This window comes from Camelina sativa, chromosome 4 (assembly GCF_000633955.1).
Source record: "Camelina sativa cultivar DH55 chromosome 4, Cs, whole genome shotgun sequence".
NCBI lineage: Eukaryota > Viridiplantae > Streptophyta > Magnoliopsida > Brassicales > Brassicaceae > Camelina > Camelina sativa.
In genome coordinates this window covers 24,483,234-24,499,975 of record NC_025688.1, presented here as the reverse complement: position 1 = coordinate 24,499,975, position 16,742 = coordinate 24,483,234, and the positions used below count along the sequence as shown (strand labels likewise).

At 39.5% G+C, this 16,742-nt stretch overlaps 5 protein-coding genes and 1 non-coding gene across 7 annotated transcripts in view; 4 read left to right on the top strand and 2 right to left on the bottom strand.

The window, feature by feature from the left end:
* LOC104782239 (probable anion transporter 3, chloroplastic) lies at positions 257–3,936 on the top strand. The gene is made up of 8 exons (XM_010507114.2): positions 257–838; positions 1,932–2,158; positions 2,308–2,653; positions 2,749–2,793; positions 2,882–3,028; positions 3,133–3,270; positions 3,415–3,448; positions 3,547–3,936. Exons 1-8 carry the CDS (start codon positions 416–418, stop codon positions 3,714–3,716), a joined length of 1,530 nt encoding a protein of 509 aa, XP_010505416.1. The 5' UTR covers positions 257–415; the 3' UTR covers positions 3,717–3,936.
* Positions 4,293–5,994, top strand: LOC104782237 (steroid 5-alpha-reductase DET2-like). Its single transcript, XM_010507112.2, has 2 exons — positions 4,293–4,811; positions 4,909–5,994. Exons 1-2 carry the CDS (start codon positions 4,422–4,424, stop codon positions 5,299–5,301), a joined length of 783 nt encoding a protein of 260 aa, XP_010505414.1. The 5' UTR covers positions 4,293–4,421; the 3' UTR covers positions 5,302–5,994.
* Positions 5,660–9,629, bottom strand: LOC104782238 (acetyl-coenzyme A carboxylase carboxyl transferase subunit alpha, chloroplastic). The gene is made up of 11 exons (XM_010507113.1): positions 9,370–9,629; positions 8,771–9,180; positions 8,501–8,683; positions 8,248–8,408; positions 8,035–8,149; positions 7,790–7,944; positions 7,654–7,705; positions 7,505–7,573; positions 7,332–7,409; positions 6,072–7,254; positions 5,660–5,994 (listed from the first exon to the last, which is right to left on the bottom strand). Exons 2-10 carry the CDS (start codon positions 9,107–9,109, stop codon positions 6,094–6,096), a joined length of 2,313 nt encoding a protein of 770 aa, XP_010505415.1. The 5' UTR covers positions 9,110–9,180; positions 9,370–9,629; the 3' UTR covers positions 5,660–5,994; positions 6,072–6,093.
* On the bottom strand, positions 9,888–9,960 carry TRNAE-CUC. The gene has a single exon. It is a non-coding gene; the product is annotated as a tRNA-Glu (tRNA).
* Positions 9,930–11,674, top strand: LOC104782236 (OTU domain-containing protein At3g57810). The gene is made up of 8 exons (XM_010507111.2): positions 9,930–10,109; positions 10,187–10,352; positions 10,443–10,527; positions 10,609–10,672; positions 10,930–11,035; positions 11,132–11,186; positions 11,278–11,331; positions 11,454–11,674. The coding sequence occupies exons 1-8, from the start codon at positions 10,088–10,090 to the stop codon at positions 11,598–11,600; spliced, it is 699 nt and encodes a 232-aa protein (XP_010505413.1). The 5' UTR covers positions 9,930–10,087; the 3' UTR covers positions 11,601–11,674.
* The window catches only part of LOC104782235 (protein VACUOLELESS1), a 5,421-nt gene continuing 591 nt past the window's right edge, over positions 11,913–16,742 (top strand). The window contains exons 1-16 of one of the 2 annotated variants that reach the window (XM_019244952.1): positions 11,913–12,034; positions 12,140–13,019; positions 13,122–13,412; positions 13,673–13,812; positions 13,881–13,986; positions 14,067–14,159; positions 14,264–14,353; positions 14,448–14,561; positions 14,655–14,762; positions 14,866–14,939; positions 15,072–15,126; positions 15,260–15,441; positions 15,560–15,689; positions 15,775–15,877; positions 15,989–16,086; positions 16,179–16,304. In XM_019244952.1, coding sequence (XP_019100497.1) covers positions 12,177–13,019; positions 13,122–13,412; positions 13,673–13,812; positions 13,881–13,986; positions 14,067–14,159; positions 14,264–14,353; positions 14,448–14,561; positions 14,655–14,762; positions 14,866–14,939; positions 15,072–15,126; positions 15,260–15,441; positions 15,560–15,689; positions 15,775–15,877; positions 15,989–16,086; positions 16,179–16,304 — 2,553 coding nt within the window. In that variant the 5' untranslated portion in view covers positions 11,913–12,034; positions 12,140–12,176. Of the gene's footprint in view, positions 12,035–12,139; positions 13,020–13,121; positions 13,413–13,672; positions 13,813–13,880; positions 13,987–14,066; positions 14,160–14,263; positions 14,354–14,447; positions 14,562–14,654; positions 14,763–14,865; positions 14,940–15,071; positions 15,127–15,259; positions 15,442–15,559; positions 15,690–15,774; positions 15,878–15,988; positions 16,087–16,178; positions 16,550–16,742 lie in introns of those variants that run through there. The other variant, XM_010507110.2, reaches the window with a different exon arrangement.

Sequence of the window (16,742 nt, the reverse complement as noted above, 5' to 3'; positions counted from 1 at the left end):
TTGACTTTAAGTGGTGACCTTTTCGCGTAGACAGCGATTGTATTGACTTATGCGGCCATAGTTTCACTTATATAAACCCAATACAAATTGAAATTGTTAAGGTTGATTATAACGGTTGCTCCGGTAATATTACTCGGTAGTCTTGTTGACGTGGTAGAGTAGAGGCACTTTGTCATATGAAACACATGACGTGTCACCACGTAAGAAGACGCAGCAGAAACTAGTATTTTTTTTTAACATTGAATAAAGTAGCCTTCACCACCAAAACACACTACGCCAGTCAGTACAAAGACTTTCAAACGTTTCTTTCATGACGCCGTCGTTCTCTCTCCTTCTCTCTCTCCTTCCTCTAACCACTCCTAACCTTCACATCGTTACTAATATGAAAGTTTAATCTTTTCTTAAATAATCTTTAATGGCGGTAACATCGTTGGTAATACCTTTGCAACATTCGTCATGTTTATTAAGTTTCCGTCGGAGTCCAATCTTAACCAAGAAAGCCCTTGTGCCGGTCGGGTTCAAAGCCCGAAAAGATCATGTTCAACGCAATAATATACGTTCCGTGTGGCAAGGCAATGGGAAAAGAAGAGGTGCGGCGGTGGTTGCGGCGGCGAAGAAGAAAAGAAACCAATCACCGGAAAGATGCGCGGCGGAGGGAGTAATGATCGGAGGAGGAGAGACGGAGGCGATACCGATGATGCCGGAAAGGATTAAAGTAGTGATACTGATGGCGTGCATGATGTGTCTGTGTAACGCGGATCGAGTTGTTATGTCCGTAGCGGTGGTTCCACTTGCCGAGAAGCTTGCTTGGTCGAGTTCTTTCTTAGGGGTAGTTCAGGTACTTTCTTAATCTATATTTTTTTTGTTTCAATGCTTTCATTAACTCTCCTCTAATTACATTCTTGATCCGCGTATTTTGGAGTAATCAACTTTACAAGATAACGAAGATTTCAAGATTTTAGCTAAAACATACTATTTTAAAACGGATTTGAAACGTTCTTAAAGTCCGTAATTGTATCTATAAACTTGTTAAACACTTACTGGAACATCGGATGATTAAAGAATGTAGAATGGTTGGGTGATTATATTACTTAACAAGAAATAATAATACTTGATAAAAATTAGAAAAAGATGGAGTAGTTGTTGAGAAAAAGGTTGGTGCGTTGGTTTAAGCGGTGGAGAAGGCTTTGAGTCTTTGGACCATAGCGTGAATGTGAAACACAGAAACTTATCACCAAATCGTTTATGGTGGGGGGGTCGCGTTGATGGTCCTTTATTTTGTTTTCTTTTAGAGGTTTTGTGTGGCTTCAAAGCCAGATGCAAAATCCAATCATTCCCTCGCATTTTGGAATTATTCAATTCCATTATAGAGGATCCTAAATATGAGTCCTCAATTACTATATAGTATTTTCTTCTATATTCCTGGTTTGACCAACACTATATTGGTAGTTTCTATTAATTATAACAAAATTTGCCCAATAAAAAACAGAAATAATGTTAACAAAATGGACTCATATTAGTTTACTCAAATGAAACATGCAAATTATGTGTTCCAAAGATATATGATTATATATACAGATATACTAAAGTTTTTACGAATCTAAAAGTCGTGTGGATCATATATAAGATCATTATGGTTTACTTATAATTATGACTTCAAAATATGTTTAGAAATTTTAATAAACATGTGGGTCATTTTGAAATATTAAAATTGTAACTGTGTGAGAAACAAAGTAGGTGTGTAGTAATAACGCATAAAAAAAACGTTTGTATGTGTGGGGCGATGTCACCCACAAAGTTTTTATCACCAATAGATGTATATTATAATAAATATATGATATCCTTCTTGGATTAGCACCACTTAACATTGTTTGGCATACACTATGGTTTTTTAATTATGTGCTATGGATTGAAACTTTTTGATTTTGCAGTCCTCCTTCCTATGGGGTTACATTTTTTCATCGGTTATCGGAGGAGCACTAGTGGATCGGTATGGAGGAAAAAGAGTATTGGCTTGGGGAGTGGCATTATGGTCCTTAGCCACTATACTCACTCCTTGGGCAGCTACACACTCGACCTTAGCCTTATTGTGTGTCCGCACCTTTTTTGGCCTCGCTCAAGGCGTTGCATTGCCCTCTATGACCACAATTCTCTCAAGGTGAGTCCTTACATTCAAGAACATACTTTCTGAATAACTCAAAACGTTTTACTACTTCTTAACTATGTAAACCGCGTACGTAGAAATTGGGGTTTGAAAACAATCACAACCTAACTTATATGTATAATGTAAAACGTGTACTGTTTCAGGTGGTTCCCTACCGATGAACGAGCGAGTGCGGTTGGTATATCGATGGCCGGGTTTCACATGGGAAATGTTGCGGGACTTCTGTTGGCGCCACTCTTGTTAACATCTATAGGAATATCTGGTCCATTCATTCTTTTTGCATCCTTAGGTCTATTGTGGACGTCAAGTTGGTCAACCGGCGTTACAAACAACCCTCAAGACAGTCCATTCATAACCGGGTCAGAACTCAGCCTTATCCAGGCTGGAAAACCGGTTGACCCGCCGACAAATCCAGACCCACCTGTGCGACTACTTTTCTCGAAAATGCCCACTTGGGCGATCATTATCGCTAATGTGACTAATAACTGGGTGAGTTTGAGTTTGATAGTGATCTTTTGTAAGAGCAATGCCTTATCTTCGTTGTCATAAACTCTCACACGGTTTCCGTTAGTTGTTGTTGACAGGGATATTTTGTTCTTCTCTCATGGATGCCTGTTTACTTCCAAACCGTAAGTATATAGGGCTTAATTATTTCTTGTTTTGATTCAGATAAGATATGAAAAGATGATGATGTTTTATGTTGTTCGATCCCCACAGGTATTTAATGTGAATTTGAAGCAAGCCGCTTGGTTCAGCGCTGTTCCATGGGCGGCAATGGCGGTCACAAGTTACTATGCAGGTGCAGCATCAGACTTCATGATCAGAACTGGTCACTCTGTAACCTTTGTCCGGAAGGTCATGCAGGTGATTATAAAAAAATGCAATACTTCAGTTAACAAAAGCCAAAAAAGTAAGATTTTATTTTCTCACATAATTCTAAAGGAAAGTCTTGGCTTTGAATTGTACAGTCTATCGGATTTATGGGTCCTGGGTTGTCTTTGCTCTGCCTCAACTACGCAAAGACGCCTACTTGTGCAGCGGTTTTCATGACCATTGCATTGAGCTTGAGTTCATTTAGCCAAGCTGGGTTTCTCCTCAATATGCAAGTACGTTAATTATAAACCATTTATTCCAAGATTGATTTGATCACTAAACTAACCATTTTGGGATTGATTTGATCACTAACCTAACCATTTTTGGGATAATCTTGAATTTCACAACATTGTTTTGGTTTCTCTTTGCGGAAACAGGACATTGCACCACAATATGCTGGTTTCCTACACGGTAAATGTCAACATATGGTGGATCTTTTTTTTTCATATATAATTGTTTTTTCATTCATTCTTGCTGAAAAAGTTAGAGGGCTGTGTGTGCTGACACAGGTATTTCGAATTGTGTGGGCACATTCGCTGCGATCGTAAGTACAATAGGGACGGGATATTTCGTGCAATGGCTTGGCTCATTTCAGGCGTTTCTGACGTTGACGGCGGTTCTTTACTTTGCAACCACCGTGTTTTGGATCGTTTTTGCAACCGGAGAACGAGTCTTCTAGATCCAAAAAAGGGCGCTACTATTTTTTTTAACACGATTAGATTTTTATTAGGATACCTGTAATTATTTTCGTAATCTCCAACGTCAACTGAGCTATAAATTCAAGTCTTGGTCAAATTGTTGTAGCTCAATGCATGGTTCATTATCTTTATCCCCGATGTCCGCAGAAACAATACGTGTCGAATCCACAATTGCCGAATCACATTTGTTTTTTGGTCAAATTTTATATTTCTTTGGGTCAAATTTAATATTTTGTAAACCCACAATTTTTTGAGATATTATATATAGTCTTTTTTACTACAAACCCACACCAAAAAAAAAAATCCCTATTAATTTTACAATCAGACTTGCTAAACATTTATGAAATTAAATAGCATAAGCACGAGTATATGTATGTGCTAACATTTGAATGCTGGCACATTTTCACCAAATTTAACATTTGTAAAGAGAGATTCACCCCAAATATTTTTGGCTATTTCTTAAAAAGTAATTCATTTTTCATAGATCCCTTTTTGTCAATTTACAGTAAAAAAATCTACTCACCGAAAAAGGAAACAAAAATATTAAATCCAATTTTTTTTTTTTTTTTTTTTTTTGACTTTTCGTTCATCACTCACTCTATCTTCGTATTTGACTCTCTACCCCGGAGACGGAGAGATCTGATCTTTCTCCCCAATTCGAAAACTCCCAAAAAAAGAAAAAAAAAATGGAAGAGATCGCCGATCAAACCTTCTTCCGCTACTGTATCCTCACCCTAATTTTCTCCGGTCCACCGACCGCCGTCAGTCTCAAATTCCTCCAAGCTCCTTACGGCAAACACAACCGTACCGGATGGGGTCCGACCTTATCTCCTCCGATTGCTTGGTTCCTCATGGAGAGTCCGACCTTGTGGCTCACGCTCCTTGTCTTCCCCTTTGGTCGTCACGCTCTCAATCCTATATCTCTCATCCTAATCTCTCCTTATCTCATCCATTACTTCCACCGCACCATCCTTTACCCTCTTCGTCTCCTCCGCAGCTCCTCTGGAAAAAGTGGTTTTCCGATTAGTATCGCCGCCATGGCTTTCACCTTTAATCTCCTCAACGCTTATATCCAGGTACGGGTCTAACTTATTCCGGTTTGATTCGAATTTTCTGGTTAACAAAATTAGATGCAAAGAATCAAACTAAACCGGAACATTTCAATTTAAACAGGCGAGATGGGTCTCTCACTACAAGAACGACTACGAAGACGGACTATGGTTCTGGTGGCGGTTTATTATTGGTTTTATGGTCTTTGTCGCCGGTATGTGGATTAACATCACGTCAGACCGGACTTTGGTACGATTGAAGAAAGAGAACCGGGGAGGTTATGTGATACCGAGAGGAGGATGGTTCGAGCTTGTAAGCTGCCCGAATTACTTTGGAGAAGTCGTAGAGTGGTTGGGCTGGGCTGTTATGACTTGGTCTTGGGCCGGTATTGGGTTTTTTCTGTACACTTGTTCCAATTTGATCCCACGCGCACATGCGAGTCGCAAGTGGTACATTGACAAGTTCAAGGATGAGTATCCCAAGACTCGAAAAGCTGTTATTCCTTTTGTGTACTAAAAATATTGGGTGTGAATGGTTGCAGCGGTTGGGGCGGACAAATCCATCTGCGGATTAGACCGTTTTTTATTTACCATTCATCAATCATAGTCCACAGTGGTGCGGTCCAAAGAAAACAGAAACAAAACTGCAGCGGACCAACTGTGGACCATTTTTACACGCAAATAGAGTTGGACCGCTGCGGTCTGTTGTCCACATAAAAAATACAGTGGTCTAGTCCACAGACGGATTTATCCGCCTTGACCGCGGTTACCATTCACACCCATTGTGTTCCATTATTCATAATTTATGTCTCAAACTTTATACTAGTGAATATGTTTCGAAGTTTCTATATGGTCTAAAGATCATTCAAAAGTGCTTAAATAAAACTGTGTATTATTTAGACAAATCTATAAAATATCAAAGGTTTGGGGTGAAGGCGTTACGTACGTCATGTGAGACTTAGAAAGACAAAAACTAAGTGTTCTAACGAAACAAAGAGACATAACAAATACAGAAATGAATCAAAAGACAAAAAAGTCAACAGCAAACGCTTGATCCAATCCAGAAATCATGTTTCCAGTAACTAAAACTAGAGAAGGCAAGTCTTTTTTAGTTGCTGTTTCTCCACTAAGCGTTTATATGTTTTCTCTTTGCTTCAGATTGTGGAGGATACAGCCTCTTTACCAGAGAAATCGAAAGAGCTTGAAGATCCTGCGAGTTTGTTTTCTTTGTGTTAGTTAGTATTGGTTGTGTTTTGTGTGAATGAGAATAGAAAGATTCTGACTTACAAACAATGGCTTGTTCTGTGCTTCAGGCGAAGCTGGGGTTAATAATCTCTGACTTTCCAGATTCTGAACTATCTTCGTCGTCGTCATCATCTTCTTTCACACTCCCGTCTGATTCCTCTGCAGCTAGTTCACGTGCAGCTGCGAGCTCCTTCTCAAGCTCCTCTTGCTTTTCCTGAAGTCCTGACATACTCAGAGTCTCTGCAATCTTCTGCTTTATCTGTTGCTCAAGTGCTTCAATCTTCTGACTTGCCTCGGTGACACCAGGTGTTTGGCTCGCCTTTGCGGTTTCCACTTTCAGCAACTCCACCATGCTCTTGATCTCTGGTGTCCTCACCACCTCCGCAATTTTCTCATTAATTTCTTGGTTCAGCTTTTCATACTTTTCTTGAAGGTTTTCGGATGGGGCAAAGGTCTGCTGCTCAGCCACATCCTTCAGATTTGGTTTCACAGCTTCCAGCTCCAGACCCATTGACTTTAACACACCAGCCATCTCTGCTTCAACTTCCCCTTTCGTCTTCATAACTTTTTCTTTTAGTTCATCTGGTAACTCTTCAAAAGATGAAGCTCCTGAGCTCGCGACCTCAGCTTTGATTGCCTCAACCTTTTCTCTAATTTCAGGGCGGTCTACAGCTTCCTGAAACCGCTTATTGATCTCCTTTCTCATTGAAGTAGCTTCTGATGCTGCCTTGGCTCTTGAAAAGTCCCTCAGCATGTTCAGCTTAGATTTTAGGCTCTCGTAGTTAGGCGCGTCAGTCAAACGGGTATTGAACTCTTCCTTAAGCTTCTCGATTTTCTCAATCAGAACCGGGTGCATAAGATGCTCCTCTGCACTAGCTTTCGAGAACTCTTCACGCATTGCCGTTAGCCTCTCCTCCAAACCTACTGCTCTTGCAGCTTCACTGTACTCGTCATCTATCTCGGATTTGAGTTTCTCAATCATCTCATTAAGAATTTCACTCGAAGGCTCTTCCTCTGAAGATGTTTCCTTGGCTTTCATAATCTGCTCCTTCAGCTTGTCAACCTCGCCCTGCAGCTTCCGGCTGTCTGAAAACACGGCTTCCCTCTTCTTCATGTTGATTTTCCTACTCGGCTCTATTTCTTCACCCTCTATGAACACTCCAATCTTTCGGTACTTAGCCATCCTGTGCTTCAGCAGCTCCTCCCCACTCATTTTTCCGAACTCCTACAAAAAACACAAAATAAAAGTTAAAAAACCTTTTTGATTTCATGTTCAGTGTTGAGGCATATAACTATGCCTACATTCATGTTTTCATTGATAGCAATCTTTATCTGCTGCGATGTCCATGAAGGATCAGCATGAGCCCCACCAAGCGGTTCCTGTACAACATGTAAGAGAGAAACTCATTAATCCAAAGCGACAAAAGAGGTGTAAGAGGCAAAAAAATAAGTTAAGAAAGAGTAGGATCAGTTACAGGAATGATTCCATCGGCTACATTAAGCTTGACCAGCTCCTTGGAGGTAATTCTAAGCTTTTCAGCAGCCTGCGTACAAGAGTTTCATTTCAACTGTAACTCTAGATTCTACATGATCACTTAATCAAGTAGCAAAACAGTGCACATACCTCAGGGGCAGCCTTGGAAGTTTTCCACAAGATCGCTGCACAGGCCTCTGGACTGTGAATGGTAAAACAACAGACGTCGATAAATCAATCCGTAGAAATATCATATCATCATATCTACATTGGGGGAAAATTGTACCTGGCAACATAGAAAACTGCATTTTCGAGCATCAACATTTTATTAGCACAGCCAATGGCTAGGGCACCACCAGAACCACCTTCCCCAATGACAATAGAAAGAATCGGCACTTTCAGGCCGAACATTGTCCTCAGATTGTTGGCTATGGCTTCACCCTATTATACAGATAAGCAAAAAAAAAAATGAAATACTGCAGATAAACCAATACACTTCAAAGTGCAAACATAAAAAGACAAGTCCTGTACCTGTCCAAGTTCCTCGGATTTAAGGTCAGCGTAGGCTCCAGGAGTGTCGATGAATGTCACGATGGGAAAACCGTGATGGTCTGCGTAATACATCATCCGTAGTGCCTTCCTGTAACTGTTGTTGGCATTACAGAAATTCTGATAAGAGTCTTGTCGACTTTGGATATATCTATTTAACTACAAACCAGAAAGTTCCTAGTGAAGCAAACATACCCATGAGGAGTAGGCATACCAAAGTTACGCATAATATTTTCTTTGGTGTTTCTACCTTTCTGGTGACCTATGAACATATATCGTTTTCCATCTATGGTTCCAATACCCGTCACAATTGCAGGGTCATCATACCCTGCTCGGTCTCCATGAAGCTCCATAAACTGAAACAAGATCAGAGAATCTCAAGAATTAAAAAACAAGAATTTATCCCCAATGCATGACAAAAAAAAGCTTTATTACTGAGAGACCAGACCTTGTCAGTGATGTTATGTATATGATCAAGGAAAGTAGGCCGGTTGGGATGTCGTGCAATGTTCACACGTTGTATAGGAGTGAGATGTGTGTAAAGATCTTTCAGTGCCTGTCTATACTTGTTCTCCAAAGTGATAATCTGCTCAGTAAAGTCCAAGCCAGTTTCATTCGCCATCTTCCTCACCTGCATCACAAGGACCAAAAAAGTTAAGAGAAACTACAGTCCAGACAAACTACGATGCAAACATATGATAAGTATTCTCATTCGTACATCGACAATCTTCTTCTCCAATTCGACTAGTGGCTTCTCGAAATCCAAAGTGACAGGCTTCTGAGTATCCCCCAATGGTTTGAACTCAGACAGGTACGACAAGACTCCTCCTTTCACATTAGGGTCAGGATTCGCCGGCCATGGATGGTCAAATTTCTTACCTTTCTTGAGCCGAGCTGTCACAGCCAAGCTTTTTCTTCTGGTGGTAGTAAACACTGCTCTTCCTAGGGTTTTCAATGGTACCCGATTAACACCATTGGTCGAACTACGCAAGTAATCCGAAGCAGAAGCAGAAGAAGCTCCGCCTAATGCTAGTGATGAATGAGACATTGAAGCCATTTTTTTTTGTTTGTACTCGATGATATCTTCAAATTACTTGAATGGATCCACTCCAAACAGATCTCAATCCTCTAAAATAACCAAAACCAAATACCAAATTAGAGAATAAATCAATCGATCACTACTAAATCCACGAGAGATTTAATCAAAGGGTCAGATTCGTTCCACTGCTCTTTTTGTGTCAAGCAAATCTCAAATTCCAAGAAGACTCAAACCCATCAATGACAAAACAAAACCCAGCTCAAAGAATTAAACTTTACCTCAAAACACGAAGAAAAATCAGAGATCCGAGGCGAAGAGGGTGGGCAGACTCAAAAGGGAATGAATAAGGAGAGAAGCATCGAAGAGATCGTAATATTTGAAAAAATTGAAGGTAGGAAGGAACAAAACAAGTGTTATGCGAGTGAGTGAGCGTGAAGAGAGCGCGTGGATTTTGTGTGGAAGTGTTTTCGATATTTCTTATGCAGATTGGGAAATAAACACACAGCTTCAGCTTGGGTTCTGTCTTTTGTTGCCAATTGCCAGAATTTTCCGGTTGGTCGTTAAACCATAAAGTTTTAGACCTTGCTCTCTCTCGCACGTGCCCACGTGGCTCTTCCTACGTGTGAGATTTGATACCTATCACTTCTTTTTTTTTAAAACAAAAACTATTATAAGTTTTGGATATGTTCCGGTGGATTTGGTGGGGTTAGGTTATGTAGCCGGTGACGGTTTATTGGACTATTTCTATTGGTAAATTAATCAGTCGGCTATAAATAGAAGCAAAACAAAAAAAACACTCCGTTGCCGGGACTCGAACCCGGGTCTCTCGGGTGAGAGCCGAGTATCCTGACCAGCTAGACTACAACGGATTTGTGTTCATTATGAGTTATTATTGCATATATTGGATAAGATTTCGATACCTACACCTTTGATCTTCTTCCCTTCTTCAAGTCCCAAATTCGAATTCCCCTTATCTCCCTTGCAAGAGAGATTCCCATGGAGCTCAAACCTTCCAACAGTAATTGCTTCACTTCTTTGCTCTCTTTTTTGCTTTGTCCAACACATTCACCAATTTCTGGGATTTGTATGTCGCAGATAACATTCTTGAGCAGCTGAGAAATGGGTTCGCTCGGTTCGAGCTTGTTTCTTCCCCTACTGCTTCTATTTCAGATTCAATCTCCTCCACTTCACTCCCTGCTTCGTTATTGAGCGTCACTAAGGGCAAAAGCTATGTGTTCTTCGCCAGAATCGGTTCCTCCATGTAAGTTAAATCAGTTCTTAAACCTCTTTAAATTAAAAATCGAGTCTTTTGTTAAACCCTTTAACGCTAATCTACGATATTGATCTCTAGGAGTCAGTCTCCTGCAAAGGAAAAAGTTGAGCAGTACGCTGTGGATAGAGTTAAAGGGGATGGTCGATGTCTGTTTCGAGCATTGGTATTGTTTGTTTATGGTTTCTCTGTTTCTATGTGTTCTTACTGAGGTTTCCTGAAGACATGTTGTGATGTTTTCAATTAGGTGAAAGGGATGGCCTTTAACAAAGGTGTTACTCTTAACCCCACACGAGAGAGGGATGATGCAGGTGACTATATATTTTTATCATATATAGCCATATTTTGGTGTTTGTTGTGTGTTTTTGAGAACTAAGAGATTGAACTGTGTTGAGATTGCTGAGTTTGGGGAATGAAAACTGGAGTTTTTTTCCCAGTCTGTTGTTAGTCTTTTAAGTGGGTTCTCTGGTCTATTTGATTGTTGAGAAACCTCATCCGTTTGAATGCTTATTATCTCTCTTGTTCATCATGTTTCTATGTGGCAAAAACTTGCATTTGGTTAACACAGATGAGTTACGAATGGCGGTGAAAGAGGTTATATGCAATGATCCCAAGGAAAGGGAGAAGTACAAAGAAGCTTTAGTGGCTATCACTGTTGATGAGTCTCTGAAACGGTGAGTCATAAGTATTCATTCATTCACTTTTTCCCATTTTTTTTTCAGCTAAATGACTATGTTTCTCTTATCACATTAAACACTTTTTCTTCACAGCTATTGTCAACGGATTGGAAGACATGATTTTTGGGGAGGGGAGTCTGAGCTACTAGTGAGTTCTCACCACGCACCCATTGTGTAAACTAAAAAATTGCCATCATAGAGAAACGATTTAATAAAGTCAATGTGTTTGCTTTCAACAGGTTCTTTCCAAGCTATGTAAACAGCCAATCATCGTCTACATACCCGAGCATGAGGTAATAATAATCCCTTAGAGTTATGAGTCTTTAAAAGTAGACAAGAATTGGTGTTTCTTTAGTTCTAGTAAGTCAGGTATCATATTCGGATTTTAAGTTATATTTGGTATTGGTTTATCCAGCACGGTAGAGGAGGGTATGCGTCGGGTTTTATACCGATCCAAGAGTATGGAGCTGAGTTTCGAGGAGGCTGGGGAAAAGGAAAGACGAACAAGAATGTTGTTAGGCTTCTTTACAGTGGTAGAAACCATTATGATTTGCTTCGTTGAATTGTATCATTATTTCTTACTTGAGGATTCCGTTGACTTCATGGATATTGTTATGAGAAAAAAAAAAAAAAAAATTGGTTATTTGTTGTACCCTTAACATACATAATGTGTATCTTAATTAAACTTGATTGTATTTTTTTTTGTAAACATTTATTTCACATTAAAAAAATATTTAACGCACAATTTAAGTAATTATATAACAGAAAAATATCAAAAAGAATAAAAATGTATTTTTTAAAAAGCTAATTTATAAGAGGAAATTACGATGGTGCCCCTAAAAAGGAAAAAAAAAAAAAAGGATCGTGGCTTGTTTGTTTTGTTCGTTCTAGGCTCTGAGCTCCGATCTCTCTTTCTCAAAACTCCGTCGTCAAATCCGTCGTCGACCCTTGTTCGATTCTACTGTTAGACCAAACGTTTGATTCCGATTTCTTAAAGTAAGTTTTCTTACAGATTGATGAACTTTGATTAGGGAATTGTAAAGCCTTTACCTTTATAGAATTAGGGAATTGAAAAAAACTCAAATCTTTTTAATGACCCAGGTTCTTTTGATTGCTCTCCTGTTCCTGAGGGAACAAGATGACGAACGTGTCTGTTGCTGCGGAGTGGCAGCTTCTCTATGATCGATATTATAGGAAGCCTGAGATATACCAAATGAGATGGAAACATGTAGATTTGAGTCGCAACAAAGTGGCTTGTGCCTCCTTTGGTGGTCCAATTGCAGTCATTCGAGATGACTCCAAGATTGTTCAACTATATGCTGAATCTGCTCTTAGAAAGCTCCGCATCTTTAACTCAGCAGGTCTACTTCTCTCTGAGACGATCTGGAAGCATCCCGGGGGACGTCTGATTGGAATGTCCTGGTCTGATGATCAGACACTGATTTGTGTTGTACAAGATGGTACTATTTATCGTTACAACATCCACGCTGAGCTCATTGAGCCTAATATGTCAATGGGGAAGGAGTGCTTTGAGCAGAATGTGGTGGAGTGTGTCTTTTGGGGTAATGGTGTTGTCTGCTTGACAGAAGGAGGACAGTTGTTCTGTATCTCTGATTTCGACACGATGAAGCCTATTAAGTTGCCTGATGTGCCGGGGTTAACTGAAGACGATATGCTTCAGCCAACTTGCTTGGCTGTGAGGGAACCTAAGTACACGATGTCTGGGACTGTTGAGGTGTTGGTAGCAGTTGGCGATGAAATTTTCGGTGTCGAGGAGGACAGTGTCCAAACTTTTAGGGTTGATGAGCCTAGTGTTAACGAATCTGATGTGCAGGATACTGATTATGGGAATTTGATTGGACCGGTCCAGAAGATGATTGTATCACCTAATGGAAAATTTCTAACACTCTTCACTCATGATGGCCGGATTGTTGTTGTTGAAATGGAAACAAAACAAATTGCTATTGACTACAGTTGTGAGGTATACGTCATTTGAGAAGCTTGGTTCTTTCTTATAATGGAAATTGGTGGTCGTTTTGTAGTATGGTGACTTGACTATGTCTTTAATCGTATATTTTTCTAGTCAGCTCTTCCTCCACAGCAAATGGCATGGTGTGGTATGGATACTGTGCTGCTCTATTGGGATGAGGATTTAACGATGGTGGGTCCTTTGGGAGATCCTGTTCACTATTTCTATGATGAACCTGTAATTCTTATCCCGGAATGCGATGGAGTGAGAATATTATCTAACACGAGCCTTGAATTTCTCCAAAGAGTACCTGATTCTACTGAGTCAATCTTTAGGATTGGAAGCACATCACCTGCAGCTTTGCTATATGATGCTTTGGATCACTTTGACAGGCGAAGTGCTAAGGTATGTTTGTTACTGTAGACAAATAAAAAGAAGAAGCATAGGCATCTTAATGGTTCTCTGTAGCAGATGTTATATACACAGTCAAGTTTTTGTGTCTCAGTTCTTCCTGTTGTTGCTAATATTGTATTGTCAGGATAATATATTTAGGTTTAGAATGAATATGGTGTTCTTACAGATAAATGGAATGAGTTGAGAAGAATAGTTTATAATTACTGTTCTTAGTTCTGGCTGATGAAGTTGATTTGCTCTTCTTCTGTCAGGCAGATGAAAATTTGAGATTAATTCGTTCGTCACTGTCTGAGGCTGTTGAATCCTGTATTGATGCTGCTGGCCATGAGTTTGATGTAACTCGTCAGAGGGCTCTGTTACGAGCGGCAAGCTATGGACAAGCTTTTTGCAGGTTAGTCTTAAAAGAATTGACTTTCAGTATCGTAATTTCTGAGACTAACGCTCGGTGAGCTGCAACAGCAATTTCCAGCGTGAGCGTGTCCAAGAGACTTGTAGAACTTTACGGGTTCTCAATGCTGTTCGTGATCCTGATATTGGCATACCTCTTAGCATTCGGCAGTACAAGGTTTTTGCAAATTATATATTTGTCTCGTGAAAGAAACATTTGCAGCTACCCTTTCCTGATTATATTAATTTGGCGTGCAGTTACTGACACCAGTGGTTTTGATTAGTCGCCTTATTAATTCTAATCACCACCTCCTTGCTCTGCGGATATCTGAGTACCTAGATATGAATAAAGTGAGTCAGAGGATATTCTATCTTTCCCTGTGACACACTCCTTTATCTCCAATGTTTTACAAGCCTTATGGTCCTTATGATTTTCTGTTTTTGGCGTTATGTAGGAAGTGGTGATAATGCATTGGGCATGTGCAAAGATAACTGCTTCACCATCAACTCCAGATGCTCATCTTCTTGAAGTTTTACTTGAGAAGGTTCAAATACTAGTTTAGATTAGTCTTTGCAAGATATATAGAGAGAGATGGAGGAACTAATGGACTTATTAGGATTGTTGTCATTAAATTTCAGCTCCAACTATGCAGAGGAATATCTTATGCTGCAGTGGCCACTCATGCTGATAACTGTGGCCGTCGAAAGTTAGCTGCAATGCTAGTTGAACATGAACCACGCTCCACAAAACAGGTTTGCCTATCTAAGATGACCACCTCCCCATTCAGATTCCTAATGCAGAAGTAGGAGACATTCATGTTTCGTGGTCATTTAATGTAATCCCAGGTTCCTCTTTTATTAAGCATTGGGGAGGAAGACACTGCTTTAGTGAAAGCAACTGAGAGTGGTGACACCGACCTGATATATCTGGTCATCTTTCATATATGGCAAAAGGTCTCTGACTGATTAATTAGTGACATTTACACTTTTAACGATAAGTCTATATGATTTGCTATCAAACAAGAACTAACTGGTTTTTTATCTGTGGGGTTACCAGAGGCCTCCTTTGGAATTCTTTGCGATGATTCAAGGCAGAGTTTTGGCACGTGATTTATTTGTAGCTTATGCACGGTATGAAAATCTTCTATCTAGCATGCTTGATTAATTAAAACTGCATTTTTTCAAAACTTGGTTTAACCAAGCAGTTGTAATCAATATTATTTTGTAAGCATCTAAAGTTGTTATGAAATTTTCCTGCTGTAGGTGTCATAAACATGAATTTCTGAAGGATTTCTTCTTATCTACGGGCCAGATTCATGTACGATTTCATTATCAAGTTTTTCATTGATTTATTCTCTTAGTTCAGAAGCTAAACTGGACCAGTTTGTTAAAAGTTTTCTCCTGTTAATGACCATCAAATAAGTTCGTGTTTGATATTGTTGTTGTTTCAGGAGGTAGCTTTTCTTTTATGGAAAGAATCATGGGATATGGGGAAAAACCCAATGGCTAGCAAAGGATCTCCTCTATACGGTCCACGCATAAAGCTAATAGAAAAGGCCAGAAACCTTTTCTCTCAGACAAAGGAACACACTTTTGAGTCTAAGGCTGCTGAGGAGCATGCAAAACTCTTGAAGTAATCGTTGCAAGCCAATATGCTCTTTTTTTCTAAGCAGCCTGGCTGTACTGGAAACTTTATTTCAATGTTTTCGTTGCTCTTCATCTCATTGTCTTTTTTTGGTTACGTATTTCAGGATACAGCATGAGCTAGAAGTTAGTACGAAGCAGGCTATTTTTGTTGATTCAAGCATCAATGATACTATACGCACATGTATTGTCCTTGGTAATAATCGTGCTGCAATAAAAGTGAAGACAGAATTCAAGGTCTATAAGGATTTTTTTTTTCCCTGTTGTGCAATAGATGACTGTAAGATCGCCATCTTCACCACAATACCGTTTGAATTTTCAGGTCAGTGATAAAAGATGGTACTTTCTTAAAGCATTTGCTCTGGCTACAATCAAAGACTGGGCAGCACTTGAAAAGTTTTCAAAGGAAAAGAGACCACCAATGGGTAATTTTACACAGCATCATCTAGTGCACTGATGTTAAGACTTAAGCGTGTAGACAAAGTCATTTTTTGGTCTATATCGTGTTTTAACTGGCATATATATCATGAATGAAGGGTTCCGTCCATTTGTGGAGGCATGCATTGATGCTGATGAGAAAGCGGAAGCTCTAAAATACATCCCCAAATTGTCAGATCTTGTGGAAAGAGGCGAGGTCTGTCCTACATATAAAACATGTACAATTCAAGATTTGTAAAATCTATCAAACCCTTTAGTGTGAGTTTTGTGTTTTGTGGCTTCTCTCAGGCTTATGCTCGTATTGGAATGGCAAAGGAAGCGGCTGATGCAGCGGCTCAGGCAAATGATGGAGGAGAATTGCTGGAGAGATTCAGGAAGACATTTTCACAGAATGCTATTTTCGATACCTTGAAAATCCCTTTCCAAGGAACTTCCTAGCTTCAAAGTCCTCAAGTTACAGCGAGGTGAAGATTTTTGTTGATTGTAAGATTGTAACTAAAACTCATCAGAGAAGTGTGTAAAATAGTACAAGTGAGATAATTCAATGATGTGAGAAAAAAGTGGAGTTGGTTCTCCAGGTTGCATAAACACCAATATAGTGGCTCCTCTGTTGACAAAATACATCATCCAGTTCCATTTTATTCGTCGTCTTCACTATATTGGTTGAACTCTTGATATTTAATGTTACAGGAAGCCTGAGATATTTGATATCATTTTGATGGATAAGTCAACTCAGATTTCTCTTTTTTTATTTGATAAATTATACACTATGCAGTGATATGTTTACTTATGTAGTAATATAATGTCATACAACTACAAAGGCGCTAGAAGTGCCAGAGAAGCTACTAATGG